Raw genomic sequence first — 14,950 nt, forward strand, 5'->3', positions numbered from 1 at the left:
GGGCCCATTGCCCATTGAGAGGAGGGGAAGGGGGGAGCTTTTTTGTGTTAAATTATGTGGATTGGACAAGATCCTTGGCGGATGCGTGTTGTTTGCACTGCCTCGAGGGGGTGAGATTGTTGGTTTTTGTAAGTGGTGTGTTTGCGATATAATTGAGGAGGTATTTCCATTGCCCCTGGATTTATTTTGACAAAGATCTTTTTGGATGCACTGCATTTTTCGTGACTTTTTCTCGAGAAACATCTTCCCCAGTGATTGACCGTCAATCCTTTGATCTTTCCCAGTCGATCCGTCCACCTCAGCAGATCGCGAACGACCATCGTCCTCACACACTTTGCGACAATCGTAATCACAACATCCCGTCAAAATGGTGGTCCAAGAACAGCCTCAGCCAATGGCGCAGACCATGCAGCCGAACCAGCCGCAACAGAACCCCAACGAGCTTACGAAGGAGGAGAAGGATAACGAAGACAAGAAGACCTGGACCTGTGTAAGTCGAGACCCTCTTTGACGATCGTGGAGACGTGGACGAGCGAGTTCGCTAATCGGACGTTGCTGCAGGCCCAATGCTGCTCCAGCTGCCTCGATTGCATCATGATGTGCATGCGCTCTTGAGACGTCGAATCGATTATTCGGAAAAAATTTAAAATCACGACAGGTGCTGGAGTTCTCGACATCTCCAGGCGTGTCGGGTCAGGATTCGGCGCTCGGGGTTCTTTTTGGTGGATGTGGTACGCGGCCTTTTTGATTGCGATTTCCGATGGGCGATGGATACCTCTTGACAGTGGGAGTTTTGGGCGTTTGGTTTCTGAATGACGGCCGCGGCCGCGCACCCCGAGTGCCTCACGATATTCTTCTTCAGACTCTGAAATGGAGTGCGCTCTTCGAGCGCTTTTGCAATGACTACAAAGATGATCCCAAACAGTCGGTTCACGATGATGACTTGCGCGCTGAGGTTGCTGATCCACAACCGGCTGCTTGATACCAGGGTAACAGCACTAAGCATCCTTCGTGCCCGTCTATTTTCAGATGGAATCGATAATTCTGGTGCAGTCATCATCAGGCGCACCCCAGTCCTGGATATTGGGACAGCCTTCAGATGCCGGGTGCCGGAGGTGGTGTGGGGGCCGGCACCGGCATGGTGTCGGCGAAGTCTCCGCTCAAGTCCGTTTCGGCTTCCCGAACAAAACCAAGTTCAAGATTACTTACTGCACATGATTGTATCAAATTCTCTTTTCCCGGCCCACATGAGTGAATTTAGTTCTTCTAGAAGAGAAGTAATACTAGATGTACGACACATAGAGCCAGGCTTTTCTCGGAATGATAATTTACCTTCGGCGAACTCTGGGTGCCAATCCACTAATGCCGGCACCATGGGCGCTGTGGCTTCTACACTGATAGCGACAGCGAACCGCTAAAGGCGCTGGAGGCTCTATGCATCTAATCTACCTACTTAACCCGACGCCAATTACATGCTCTTACAATAAAACCCAGCTTTTGTTGTTCCCATGGCACCTTAGATATCTTCTGTGGACTATCGGTCTTAACTTGGCTTTGTTTTTCGTATTAAAGGTGCTTCATATAATGAAAGAAACGAGTGGATGGCCAGCAACAGAGACAGCAACTAGGGCAAAGGCGGGAACAGAGACGGTCCTCTATATTCTAACTGCGGAACAACCTGTGTAAGTGAAGACTTTCAACATCGGAAGTCATGTCGGTGGCTTGGTAATTTCATAAGGGTTCATCCGCTACGAAGTTTTTCTTGCCCGAGACCGCGAGAAGCGCCGATTCAGCGATGGAAGGAACTTCGGTAATTAGCCTGCTGCCTTGATGAGGTGTGATCCGCTAATGGCTCTTCAGCTGATACTTAAGCATGACTGCTTCCTTCGCGCAGCGCATCCTGCGAGAGCGACCACCAGCAAGAACAATTAGAGATGCCGTACGAATACCATCCGCTGCAGGGCGCAGACATTCGTCTGCTCACGATTGAGCCCCTCGAAAATGGCGAGGAATTCGCAGCTCCCATCCGTTGCACTCTTGAGCATGTCGATTTGGAGGCATTAGCGAGAGGTTCAGGCTTCAAGGGCCAGAACCACGTCTGGCCGGAGACCGAGTCGACTCGCGATGTGGCTGCAATCTTCAAGGACCCCGAAGACGCGCAAGCCCTGGAACAAGTCGGTGGTGCCACCAAAAGCGTCGAAGAACAATCGTCGGACTGGAACAGTAACGACAACGACTTACCATGGAGGCACGTCTGGGGCGACTTTCTCGCACTTTCTTACGTTTGGGGCCCGCCAACTCCAATTCAGTACATCTTCCTCAACGGCCATCAGTTTCCCGTCGGACCAAACCTATTCCAGGCTCTTCTGCACCTCCGTCCAAACGAGAGAATCCGCCAAGGTTTCAAACTGTGGATCGACGCCATCTGTATCAACCAAGAAGACATCGCAGAGAGAAGCGCGCAGGTGGGCCGCATGCGAGACATCTATGCGGCGGCGTGGCAGGTCGTGATCTGGCTAGGCCCAGAAGCTGACGACAGCGAGCTGGGAATGTCTGCTTTGAGCTGGGTTGCTGCTAGGAACAGAACTCCCTCCCCGTACGATGGTTTCTACCGCGAAAGCACAAAGATCGATGCCCGTCCGCTGTTCATCATCTGGGGAACATTCAAAAGTCCTTTGAAGAAGACAGTCTACAGAGCGTTGTTTTCGTTACTTTCCAGGCCTTACTGGCAAAGGATGTGGATCTTGCAAGAGGTGGCCATGGCCCGTCCCGATGCGCCGGTTGTCTGCGGCAAGAGTTGCTTGCCGTGGAGGGACATACACGAAGCCGCAACGTTCATTAGCAACGACGAGACGAGGTTCGGCCGTGAGCTTGTGGGCAGCACCCGGCCCAGGATCTTGGATTCTTGGTCTTTCGAGTTCGCGAGAGACAGAGTTGTCCAAGAGAGGGATTGGTCATCAGAGAGAATGTGGAATCTTCTAATGGACATGACCAAGGTCCAGGAGAATCAGAAGGAGATTGCACCTGAGGAAGACAGAAGGCACCCCTTTGAAGTCCTACAGCCCCTCGTCTTAGCAAGAGACGCAAAGATCACAGAAGAGAAAGACAGAGTGTATGGGATCTTGGGTATCAGGGCGATTGCAGACAGGGTCGACATCACCCCCAACTACAAGCTTTCCATGGAGACGATATACCGCGACTTTACGGCGCAGCTTGTGTCAAAAGGCAACTTGGAAATACTCCGATTCGTGTCGAAAGACGGAGGCCGCATTCGAGCGCGGTGGAATCTGGAAGATGTTCCCTCCGCCTTAAGCTATCGAAAGCTGACACCCGTCGTTGGACCTGTGTTGAACTCCTTTTCGAGATCAGACAAGCAGGATTTGATTGGCACGACATGCCACCACGAGCTCCCTACTTGGGCTGTCTGCTGGACCTGCAAACCTGCGCCCACAGCCCAGCTGCGAGGTCCTTATTGTGCAGGTGGCGTGGGAAGACTCTCACCTCCAGTCATTTCGCCTGATGACCACAGCCTCACAGTTCAGGGGGTCATCTTCGACACTATTGGCAGCCTGGGCTCGTTTCATCCCGCAGAGGTAGACGACACCTACCCCCAGAATGCCGTTGCGACCACCCACAGTGCTTATGGCGGACTCGAAGACACCAGGAACGCCCTGTGGCGTACTCTCCTTGGTGACACAACAGTAGACGGTGGCATCCAAGCCTCAGAAGCGGGAGCCTGGTTGCTTGACCCCAAGATTTGGAACCAAGGTGTCGCAGGTGTCTTCACGAACGGCTTCGGTCTAGACGAGCTCATGTCTCGAAACAAGAAGCTCGTCTTAGGCGGCCACACACTGGAACAACTCATCTCCGGTGTCGTTCGGTCTGGTTGGCGGCAGAAGATCAAGAGCACTGAAAGGATTTACAATCCGACGGAGGAGCAGCGTGGGGTGTTGTCTTGGGCGATGAATGTGACAGCCTGGAGAAGGCTCATTGGAACCACCGCGGGGAGGGTTGGGCTTGTACCTGCCGCGGCCAGAGCTGAGGACAAGATTGCGGTCTTTCGAGGCTGTAGTACGCCAATTGTTCTCAGGGCTTTGGAGGACCGATGGGAGGTCGTTGGGGAGTGCTATGTGCATGGAGTTATGCAAGGAGAGGCCATATCTAGCGCATCAGAGATAAGTCATATCATCTTGTGTTAGCAACCTAAGCAAGATTTTTGCGCGATATTTCCTGAGGCTTCGTAAGCCCTATTGGATTGATCAGGCTGGACTATCCCTCCACTAGTGAACATCCACATCCGCACAGTGACCCTGCAGACACCAATCAAGCTGCAGTCATTCAGCAGGCTCCAACCACGGCCACAACTTCTAACCTCCGACCCTTAGCTCTCGGGAGATCAGGCTGCAAGAATCAGCCATAATATTTCAAAGACAGTAACTCGAGTTCTTCAACCGCTCGCTTGTAAATTTAGGATTTCCTCATATGCGTTCTCAAGCTCCAGCCGTGTTAGCTCTCAACTCCAGTTCCAGCTACTTCTGGCTGTCGGTTTGAGAGCCTTTCTGGCTGAAGGACAGAATGGAAGATCACGTCTCTGACGAGAACAAACGACAAGACTCGGAAGGCGATAAAGAACAACGGAACCCTCCCAAGGTCGAAAACAAAGATAACCTCGACCGGTACACTATAGGCTGGGTTTGCGCTCTTCCAAAAGAGCAAACGGCGGCGAGAGCGGTGCTAGATGAAGAGTTCCGGCATGTTCACATTCGTAAGGCAGTCGGCGACACCAACACTTACACCCTGGGCTCAATTGGCAGACACAACATCGCCATAGCATGCCTCCCTAAAGGTCAACTAGGCGTCATCAGGGCCTCAAAGGTTGCAACTAGTATGACCTCTACGTTTCGGAACATGAAATTTGTCTTGATGGTGGGCATTGGAGGCGGTGTTCCGTCAGGGCCAAACGATGTCAGACTCGGTGACGTTGTCGTCAGTACTCCCACGGGACAGTATCCCGGTGTCGTTCAGTGGGATTTCGGAAAAACGAAGGACGGCAAATTCGAAAGGACCGGGTCCCTTAACAATCCACCCACGCTTCTCCTTACCGCACTGTCCAAAGTAGAAAGCGACCACGAAATGGAAGGGTCAAAGATTCAAGAAAACCTCGACAAAGTTTTCAAGAAATTACCGAGGCTGAAGGCTAAGTACGGAAGGTCTGATCAGCTCGAGGATTATTTGTTCGCGCCAAATTACAATCATATCGATCGTCGTCCGGATCCGATTGCAGCACCGGCTTCTAGGGAAGCTCACGACCAGTCGCACAGAGGTGCTGGTTGTTTGTACTGCGACCATACAAAAGCAAGAAAAAGAGACGTCGGAGAACCTGTCGTACACTATGGTCTGATCGCTTCTGGTAATCAGGTCATCAAGGATGCCGCTTTCCGTGACGAGATCAGTAACAATCTCGGTGGCAACGTTCTGTGCGTCGAAATGGAAGCGGCCGGTCTAATGGACGATTTCCCATGCCTGGTGATTCGCGGGATTTGCGACTATGCCGACTCTCATAAAAACAAAGCCTGGCAAGAGCACGCTGCCGCTGTTGCCGCTGCTTTCACGAAAGAGTTGCTCGAATACGTGCCACCAGTTGAGGTTGATGGCCAACGTCCGGCATGGGAGCACTTATCTGAGGAGGTCCGGAGAGGGTTTGAAGACTGTGAGTCTCTCATCACAAACCGTCGACGAAAGTGACGTAGACTCAACTTCGAAAACAGTCCAAATTTCCACTGCCATCACAAATGAGAATACCAAAGTACTGCGAGGCCAGGCTGACAGTAGTGAGCGTGACAGGATCCTTGATTGGCTCACTCCCGTCGAGTACGGCGCTCAACAAAGCCACTTCCTAGGGAGACTCCAAGATGGTACAGGCAAATGGTTTCTCGAAACCGACAAGTTTATCGCTTGGCGAGACTCTGAACGACAGACTCTGTTTTGCTCTGGAAACCCTGGAGTTGGGAAAACTATTCTTACATCGTTTGTTATCGACCAGATCAGCACACAGTTCAAGGACGATCGCAAAGTCGGAGTTGCCTACATCTTTTTCAACTTTCGGAGCGTCCAAGATCAGGATCTGAAGGACCTGTTCGGTAGCCTGACGAAGCAGCTCGGGAGACTACTTCTGGATTTACCCGATTCTCTGAAAAAGTTGCACAAAGACCACTCAATTCGTAAAACACGGCCATCGGCTACGGAATTTTTTGAAGCTCTTCGCAGTGTTGCGCTTCGTTTTTCGCAAGTTTATCTTTTCGTCGATGCACTGGACGAGCACAACATGGGCGCTCACAATCGATCGTCATTTTTATCTCATCTCCTTGATTTGCAGAGGAATCTATCATCGTCCATCAACATTTTCGCAACTTCTAGAAAGGTTCCGGATGTCGAAAACATGTTTTCAGAATCACCAAAAATTGAAGTTGCCGCTGTGAATGACGATATCCACCATTTCATCAGCAGCCGTCTACCAAATGTGCTATCAGGCATCGACAGAGACCTTGACCTCGACACTCAGATCACAAAGGAAATTGTGACTTCGGCAGACGGAATGTAAGAGCTTATCGTTTTGTTGAGATTAGTTTACTCGCGGTATTAATGGCGATTCAGATTTCTTCTGGCACATCTCTATCTAGACTCGCTGGAACACAAGACATGCGCAGCCGATGTACGGTCTGCACTGAAAATTCTCATGGAACATCAAGGAAAACATCCATTGTATCGCGCCTACGACGAAGCAATTTCAAGGATCGATGATCAACCGCACGACTACAAAGTCCTTGGCAGAAACGTGATATCCTGGATCTCGAATGCGATGCGTCCACTCACCGTTGTCGAACTTCAGTATGCGCTTGCCATGGAACCAGAATGTTCCAAACTTGACAATAATTACAGGGAAAAGTTTGTGAAGGAAGAACTCATGGTGTCTGTCTGTGCAGGACTTGTTACTGCACACGATAGTGGAACGACCCGCATCATCGAGCTCGTTCACAAGACGACCCAGGACTACATTCAACAAAAGCAGCAGGAACTATTTCCTGATGCCCACCGCGAGCTGACGGAAACATGCAGCACATACCTATCACTTATTACCTCTTTGAATTTGGACAGAGAAGGTGTTGCAGTCCGGCCTCATGACCCTTTTCGTCACTTCAACAGAGAAGTTAGGTTCCCCCTTGACTTCTTCGACTACGTGCTGAACAACTGGTGGCACCACGCCAAGAAATGCTCCACGATACCCTTGAAAATGATCGAATGGCTCGAGCATAAAGACGCAAGACTTGTGCGATTTTTGCTGTATAGCTCGGAGATTCGTGATGAGCCCGCGGTTGGCGGGGGCCGGCAAAAGCGATTCTACTTTGAGCTCAGGAACGGGCCTCCGATCGATGGATCAAGTGCGCTGCATTGGGCAGCTTTCTTTGATCTACACGCCGCCATTCGAATCCTTCACCAGAAAGGTCACAAAATGGGTGCTTTGGATTCCGCAAATCGTTCGCCTCTCTGGTACGCTCTCAAGGAGGGCAACTTTGAGACCGCTCTGGCCATGGTCAGGTTGGGTGCCGACACGGATCAAGCAACAGAGGAACCTTCTTCCTTCCTTCCTTTGGCTACGGGAAGCGTGGAACTTCTAGCAACCCTCCTTAATCACGACAAGAGAAGCGATTCGGCCGAGCAGGCGTTAAAGGCGGCAATGGTCAATGAGCACCTGCCTGCCATTAAACTTCTGCTCGAACGTGGTGTATCCATTGATCAAACGACTCTTGAGACTTCTTTAATTCGTTCGGCTAGGGGGAACGTGGAACTTCTCACATTCCTTCTTGATTACGATAAGAGAAAAATCTCAGCCGAGCAGGCATTGCGGGTGGCAATAGCCAATAAGAATTTACCCGCCGTTAAACTTCTGATCCAGCGTGGTGTACATATTGATCAGGAAACTCTCGATACTTCCTTACTTCGTTTGGTTACAGCAGACGTGGATCTTCTGGTAATCTTGCTGGATTGCGATAAGGGAGAAGACTTAGCTGGGCGAGCCTTACGGGAAGCAGTAGTCAATGGGCATTTGTCTGCTGTTCAACTTCTGCTCAAACGAGGAGCGTCTCCTAACTATGTTGAGCATAAGGATGGACATAGCCAGACGATTCTCATGGATGCGGTACAATGTAGGAACGTTGACATTGCCAAGCAACTCTTAGAGAAAGGGGCAAATGCTGACGCAGTGCTTTGTGGCCAAACGGTGCTGAGCCTTGCTTTAGGTGGATTTGCGAACCGTCACAAACTGACTCGGCTGCTTCTTGATCACGGAGTAACTGTCAACTCGTCGGAATTTGGCCAGGCGCCTTTAGTAGTTGCATGCAAATCAGGGAAAGCTTCTTTGGTAAAGCTGCTGATTGAACGAGGCGCAAATGTGGCAGCCGTGGGGCATGATGGCCAGCCTGCAATGTGCGCAGCCTGTCACTTCCTGCCCCCAAGATTTGGAAGGGGTGAGATCATCGAGATACTCGAGCTTCTGCTACACAATGGGGCCGACATCGAGGCTGCAGACAGTGATGGGAAGACAGCCCTGGCACACGCTTGTGGTGTGCCGTCCTTGTCGCCAAGTAGATTAGACAAGGCTGATGAAGTTGTCATGTTTCTTCTGAAGGAAGGAGCCAATCTGGAGACTAGAGATAAATGGGGACGAACGCCATTGTCTATAGCCTCAATCAATGGGCGCAAAAGAGCTATAGCTGAGTTGCTTTGTGCCGGCGCTAAGAAAAGCACCATTTATGATGGATCAGGGGAATATTTTCTAGACCCGGCGACGAAGTCGGAGAGCAAAGCTCGCTGGGAGGCATGGGCACAGTATCCGATGGCAATTTCTTTCTGGCCCACGAGCGGGAATTACCATCCAGAGATGAGAAGAGAAGATCCTTCGGGGCTCAATGTTAGCGAGGAGGTGGTCTAAGGGATTGAACTTGGCAAAATGGAATTGCAGAAATTGATGGGATGAAAGGGGGCGATCTGAGGATACATCGTAGATTGAAGCACGTGGACTTCAATTAGGCAGTGTATTCTTAGAGCTAAGTTATCTTTGTCTGAAGCCGTGCTGGAACTTACATACTCTCCTAACCCTGTGGCAGCGAGAATGCGTATAGAAACGCTAAGGGACTTGACCTCGCAGGCTCTCTGAGTGGACTCATGCATAGGAGATAATTTACCGCAGAAACCACAGAGATATAAAACTCTATCCTATATGCCAATGGTATCTTTGCAGTACAGATGAGTACAGATGAGCAGCAGAGCTGTCCACCTTCCAGACTTCATCCTCAGTGCACCAGGCAAGCAACTGAGGTCAAACTGCCACCACCCAGCCAATCATAAAAACCCACCCTCATCTCCACTCCACGACCGCCGCCCCACAAGGTGATCGCGCCCATTCTGCCTCCACCCACCGCCCTATGAAGTCTATATAAACACCACCAGTCTCCCATCTTTTCACATTTCTTTTACTCTTCTTTTTTCTTCATACTTACCTTATCTGGCCGTCTGGGGATCAAGAAATCCGGGCGGCAGAGAGGGAGGCCTGCATTGCACATCGCGGAGTCGACCTCTCTCGATTGCCCTTCGGGGCCATCGTGGGTGCAATTTTTGATATATTCTTCCAAATCGGAAACCACTTTTCATTGTGCTCGTCGCCCTTGCGCGGCGGTATGAAGAAGAGCTTGCCTTCTCACCCATATCATTTCACGCGCAAATAATGCACCGTTACTGAAATCTGGGCTCATCCCTTCAGGTAAGGAATACTCTTCGCATTCCTTTCCATCGCGTCGTGACTGCCGCCGACTGAGCCCTCGCGCAGATACTTTGGGTAGGCTGTGGTTCAGACTGCTCCGACGCACAATTGCTGGCGTCGAAGCTAAACTAGCTGGAGGCAAAGAGTGTCGTGACCTGTGATGAGAACTTTTCTCAGACAGCGCGACTGGCGTCCCCACGAACTCTTTCATACATTCGAGCGCGCCCACGAGAAGAAACCGCGAGGCGACGCCGCGGGTCTCCCCAGGCATACGCGTCCAGGGCAGCGCGTCAGGTCGTTCGTTACCTGGTCGATGAAGAACGTCTTCTGGGTCCTGACGCGCCTCCCAGGGCATTCCGTAACTAGCCAAGTCACACAAGCATCACCTCGCGTTCATGCAGGCGTGTCTCCCTACCTCGTCGCCCGTTGCACAAGGTCACGAATTGAGGTCATTGATGGGTCATGCAAAGTCTGCAGGCAAACGTGGCCTCGCAGCCATACCTTTATGGCCTACTTGAGCACATGTTTCACAGCGTTTCACAGGCAACAATGATTCAAAAGCAATCTGCGTGTTTCTGACCCGGGGTATAATTCCTGTCCACAAACGACCTCTTGTGCCAAAGGGCCTAGATATACAACGCGGTCCAAACGCGATAAAACCGAACGATAAACAACCTTTTTTACAATCTCCGGCCCAGTCCTACTCCTTCTGCAATCAATGCCATGATGCCATAGAATGAAACCCATTAACGCCAAAAGGAAGCCTCAAGCACAGCCAGGCTCCTATCCCTGAATGCCCTCCCAAGTAATCTGCTCCGTAATCTCTCTGACGCTCAGTCCTGTAATGCTGAATACGGTCACGTCGAGCTCTTCATCTGACATGTCCTGTCCGACCTGCTTCTGACCCTCCAAAACGTCGTAGAGGGCGTAAATCTGGCCCTTCTTGACTTCCTCGGTCGTCATCATGACCTGGATGTCTGCGTACAACTGCTTGCGCTTGGTCTCGCTGAGGGCGGGGTTGTGGCCGTCGTACCGAGCCTGCTTCTTTGCCCTGTCCATCTTCATGTGCTCCAATTCATCCTCCAGTCCCTTGATGACCTTTGCCAGAGCGTGTCCAGGGGCCTGAGAGGGTCGTACAGTGTTGTCCTCTGTAGACATGCCCAACTGCTTGTACTGTTCCGAGGGAGGAACTGGCCTGGAAATCTTGATGCGCTTCTTGCCCTCGGCAATATCGGCCGCAGTAACCGTTCCTCGGTGAGCCTTGATGCGGGTGCAAACAATGCAGTTGGTGCAGCTGTGTCCCGACAAGCTGTCCAGAACACGGCGCGCATCAGACGACAGACCAGGGCAGTTGCCCTTGATTTCGGTGGTCGTGTTGTCCAGTCCGCCTTGGGTGATCAAGTCGATCGTCGTCGACTTGTTCTGAGAGGGCTTGGCAGAAGACTTGACCGACACGCTCTTTTGGCTCTGGCTGGTCAAGTTGCGCGTGGTGTTCGTCGTCTCTTGGCGAACAGTACGAGACTTGGAGGAACCCTCCTTCCGGCTCTTCACATCGAGGACGATGGATTGAGTTTGAGTGTGTTCGGGCGATTGCATGTTGTCTTCATCGTCTGCCTGGAAGGGATCCAGATCGGGAACAGAGCCGTTCTTGAGGGAGCTCTTGGAGGTGATGCGAGAGTTGCTGCTTCTCTTGCTGCCCTTGTTTGCGACATTCGAGGCCTTGGTTTTGCTGGTCGATGCAGATCGATCAGGCAGAGAGAAGGCGACCTTCTGGCCTTGGCTCGAAGAGCTTCTGGCACGAGAGGTGGACGGGCGCGCCTTGGGACGAGACTCGGCGACTGAGCTTTGCTGACTCTGGAAAGTGTCCTGGTCGTTGATACTGCGGTCTGTCTGCTCCGTCGTCTCAGTGATCTCGAGCGTCCTCTTGCTAGGAGTAGCACGTCTCGGTGTCTCCTTTTCGCCAGTCATGTCGATGACTCTCGAGTTCTGCGTGCTGTCAATCGTAATGTCAGGCATGAAGAATGCCGAGGTCATGTTCTCCTCCTCTTCCTCTTCCTCTTCGTCATCGTCCTCCACTTCCTTGTTCTTGTCAAGGCGCACGGAAAACTCCTCAGTCTTACCCAGAGGGCGACAGTGGTCAAGTTGCTGCTTGAGTAACTCAATTTCCTCCTTGAGACGCATGTTCTCGTCGTGAAGATCGTGGATGCTCTTCTCGAAGCCCGAGTTTTCGCGACGGAGAAGCTTGTTCTCGGTAAAGTATTTTTCGTTGTGGCGAACGAGGCTATCGTTGTCCTCCTTGAGAATACCCTTCTCCTGATCAAGAGTCTGAAGTTCTACCTGCAAAGCCTCAACCTCCTCATGAGCAGCCTGGATGTCTTCCTTGGAGTTTTCGGCGATTTGACGAAGCTCGTCGATCTCACTTCTGAGTGACCGGTTATTGTTGCGCAGCGACCTGTTCTCCTCTATGAGAGACTCGTGGTCCCGGCGCAAGATGTTGTTGTCCTTTCGCACCTCCTCCAGCTCTTGTTGCAAAGAATATTGTTCTCTGCGAAGGGTCTGGTTGTCTGCCTGAAGGGACTTGTTGTCCACTTGCAACACGTCGTTGCTGTGCTTGAAGCTCGACGTTTTCTGGATGGTTTCTCGGTTGTGGTTGATCTCCAGGGTGGCGTTGAGCTTCTCCTGTGTCTCGTGAAGCTCCTTGCCTTGCATCTCAATCTTGTCCATCAGTTCGCCAATGTTGACGCAAGCTTCAGAGAGCTTCTTCAAGGCCCGATCTCTCTCAAGTGACAAAGTGTTGTTCTCAACCTCGCTAATGCCGATTCGGGTGGTCGCTTGGTCAAGCCGGGATTGGAGGGCCGTCAACTGGGACTCGATGTCTAGGTCTGGTTAGTCTTCCGTCTCGTCCTAGAATTAAGCCTACTTACGTGTCCTCTCAGTGTTGTACCGTTCGTTGGCGGCGGTCTCAGGCTCCGACTCTGTCCGAGAGCCGAGGGCACTATCATTCGCCTTGCGGCCCTTCAATCGCTTGAGCTCGCTTTGCAGATGGCCCACCTGGTCCTCGAGATCCAGCGCATGTCTCTGCACCAGGTCGTCATGCTCTTGGAGATTGCAAATCTCGTCCCGGATCATATCCAGGGATACAAACATCTTCTCCTCATCCTCGGGAATCGCCAGACCGTCAACCTCAGCATGATCCCTGGGCGGCAGGGTCTCGACGCGATCACGAACGCGGCCATTCTTCACAAAGACAGGCACGCCGTTCTTTACCGCGCCGTCGAAACGGAGGTTTCCAGAGATAAAGTCATTGAGGTGGGAGATGTCAGGCATGAAGAATGACCGGGATGTGACGTTATTCTGGGCGGGGCTGTCGGTCGTCGCCGGTGATGGGAATGTATTCTTAATGGTATCGAAAGTGACGGGTGTAGCGTTGTTCGCTGGGACGCTCTCGACTGGTGCTGGCTTGGGCGTTGCCTGCGTTGGAGGGGCGAGGAAGTCTGATTTCCGGCGTTCGTTCTTAGCATGCATGGATGCCCGGCGGGCAGCCTTGTAGTTACCAGAGGCCGTGCGTGCGTGTTTTGCGAGAGGGCTCTGATGTCGTTGTTGATCGGGGTTGAAGCGGAAGTTGTCGGCGTTAATGTCGAAACGGAAAGGTGATTTCGAGATGTTGGACGACAGATCGGACTCGTTGTCGACGCGGGGCTGCATCTCAGCGCGCGTCCTCTTAGAACCTTGCCAGGTGTTGTCGTCTTGTGTATCGTCGTCAAGATTGGAGAGATACTTTTGCACGATGCTCCTGTGAGAAACGTCCTCTTTACGGCGTAGTGATCCGTTGGCCTTGGTGGTGGCCTTGTCGGTTTTTGTGTCGGCTTTCTTGGGCTTGCCGTAGAATTCAGGCCACTTGCGGTGAGCAGCTTCCAAGTCAACTTGAATCTTGCCGTTGTGGCGGTTCGTGACGCGGGCGATTTCTTCATTTAGTCTGCGCGTGGACTCGCCATCAGGGTCTGAAAAGACGGAAGTCATGGTCGGGCTGACAGTGCCGTGGGAGCCGGTGGAGGAAGGCGGGGAGTTGAAGGGGTTTTCGCGGTTGGCATTCATCTCCCTGAGAATGCGAGAGCGGTAGCGATTGTGTACTGGGTCGGTCTCCATGACTGCCCTTTCACGCGCCGGACGCGATTTCTAGGACGGGAGTCGACGAGGGGAAGGCAGGATGGTGAATTCACGTCGTTCGCGCAGCAGCAGCAGCAGCGGAAAAAGACGCGTCGGTGTCTCGGCCCTGGAGAGCGATTAATCGTAAAACTGCACTGAAGCAATACCGAGCAAGAGAAAGCTGCTCAAGGCATGAGGCGGGCACAATGGCTTTGCAGATATCAAGAATGGTGGTGGGATTGAGCTCGCGGGAAGAGGTTGGAGAAGGAGGAAGCGTTCAGCGTGAGGTGCAGGGATCGTTTGTTTACTTTCCACCACGGAAGCGTGTAAACAATTGGCTCGCGGCCGGAGGTGCAGCTTAGTGGGGCTGCCTGCCCTGCTTCCAGTGGCCCAGCGCACTGCATCAGCGAATCACCGCTAACATTTGGGCCTCAGCAGCGGAATCGCGTCCTGCACGCTGCTGCAAGACACACAAAGAGCGTGTTCTTTGTCTGCGGGCCACCGAGTCATCCTGGACGCGGACATTCAGGTTCTAAGCCGAGAGTTGGATTTCCCATTTCCCCAGAATTTCAACACATTTTTGAAGCCTCTTGTCGATGGCACAGAGATGCTCAAATGCGTTTAATTACGTAGCCCTGTGCTCGTTTCCGGCCCATTCCTCAGATCCCCACCACCAACAGGGCCAAAGGGCCAGCTTGTTTCGGTGTGCCTCGGTGAGAATGCACTGGTGCTCGGACCAAGCTTAGGTACTGCCCGAACTGGCTTCGAGGCTCCTTCCTTCCGAGGATGGAAGAAGTTCAGGGTTCCCGCTAGCAGCATCGCTGCGGCCAATCGAGCACGGGAGCACCCTTCCACACCACATGCCTCTTAGTCAAGTTCATGAGACAGAATACTAGTGCGGTCGAGCACCGCTGAGAGAATGATTCTAGAGAGAACGACTCATTGCGTTTCACCCTAGCGCATTCCTCAGGGTTCTCTTCAACGGCT

General features: G+C 52.2%; 3 protein-coding genes across 3 annotated transcripts; 2 read left to right on the forward strand and 1 right to left on the reverse strand.

Annotated features, from left to right (window-relative positions):
• Positions 1–1,934: 1,934 nt before the first annotated feature.
• GCG54_00000010 (uncharacterized protein) lies at positions 1,935–4,199 on the forward strand (the record flags this gene model as incomplete). The annotated part of the gene is made up of 1 exon (XM_045400154.1): positions 1,935–4,199. The coding sequence occupies one exon, from the start codon at positions 1,935–1,937 to the stop codon at positions 4,197–4,199; it is 2,265 nt and encodes a 754-aa protein (XP_045266641.1).
• A 376-nt stretch (positions 4,200–4,575) lies between these two features.
• GCG54_00000011 (uncharacterized protein) lies at positions 4,576–8,989 on the forward strand (the record flags this gene model as incomplete). Its single annotated transcript, XM_045400155.1, has 3 exons — positions 4,576–5,710; positions 5,751–6,597; positions 6,655–8,989. The coding sequence occupies 3 exons, from the start codon at positions 4,576–4,578 to the stop codon at positions 8,987–8,989; spliced, it is 4,317 nt and encodes a 1,438-aa protein (XP_045266642.1).
• A 1,611-nt stretch (positions 8,990–10,600) lies between these two features.
• GCG54_00000012 (uncharacterized protein) lies at positions 10,601–13,963 on the reverse strand (the record flags this gene model as incomplete). The annotated part of the gene is made up of 2 exons (XM_045400156.1): positions 10,601–12,693; positions 12,742–13,963. The coding sequence occupies 2 exons, from the start codon at positions 13,961–13,963 to the stop codon at positions 10,601–10,603; spliced, it is 3,315 nt and encodes a 1,104-aa protein (XP_045266643.1).
• Between the last annotated feature and the right edge of the window lie 987 nt (positions 13,964–14,950).

The sequence above is a fragment of the Colletotrichum gloeosporioides genome, assembly GCF_011800055.1.
Source record: "Colletotrichum gloeosporioides strain Lc1 chromosome Unknown consensus_29, whole genome shotgun sequence".
Lineage (NCBI taxonomy): Eukaryota > Fungi > Ascomycota > Sordariomycetes > Glomerellales > Glomerellaceae > Colletotrichum > Colletotrichum gloeosporioides.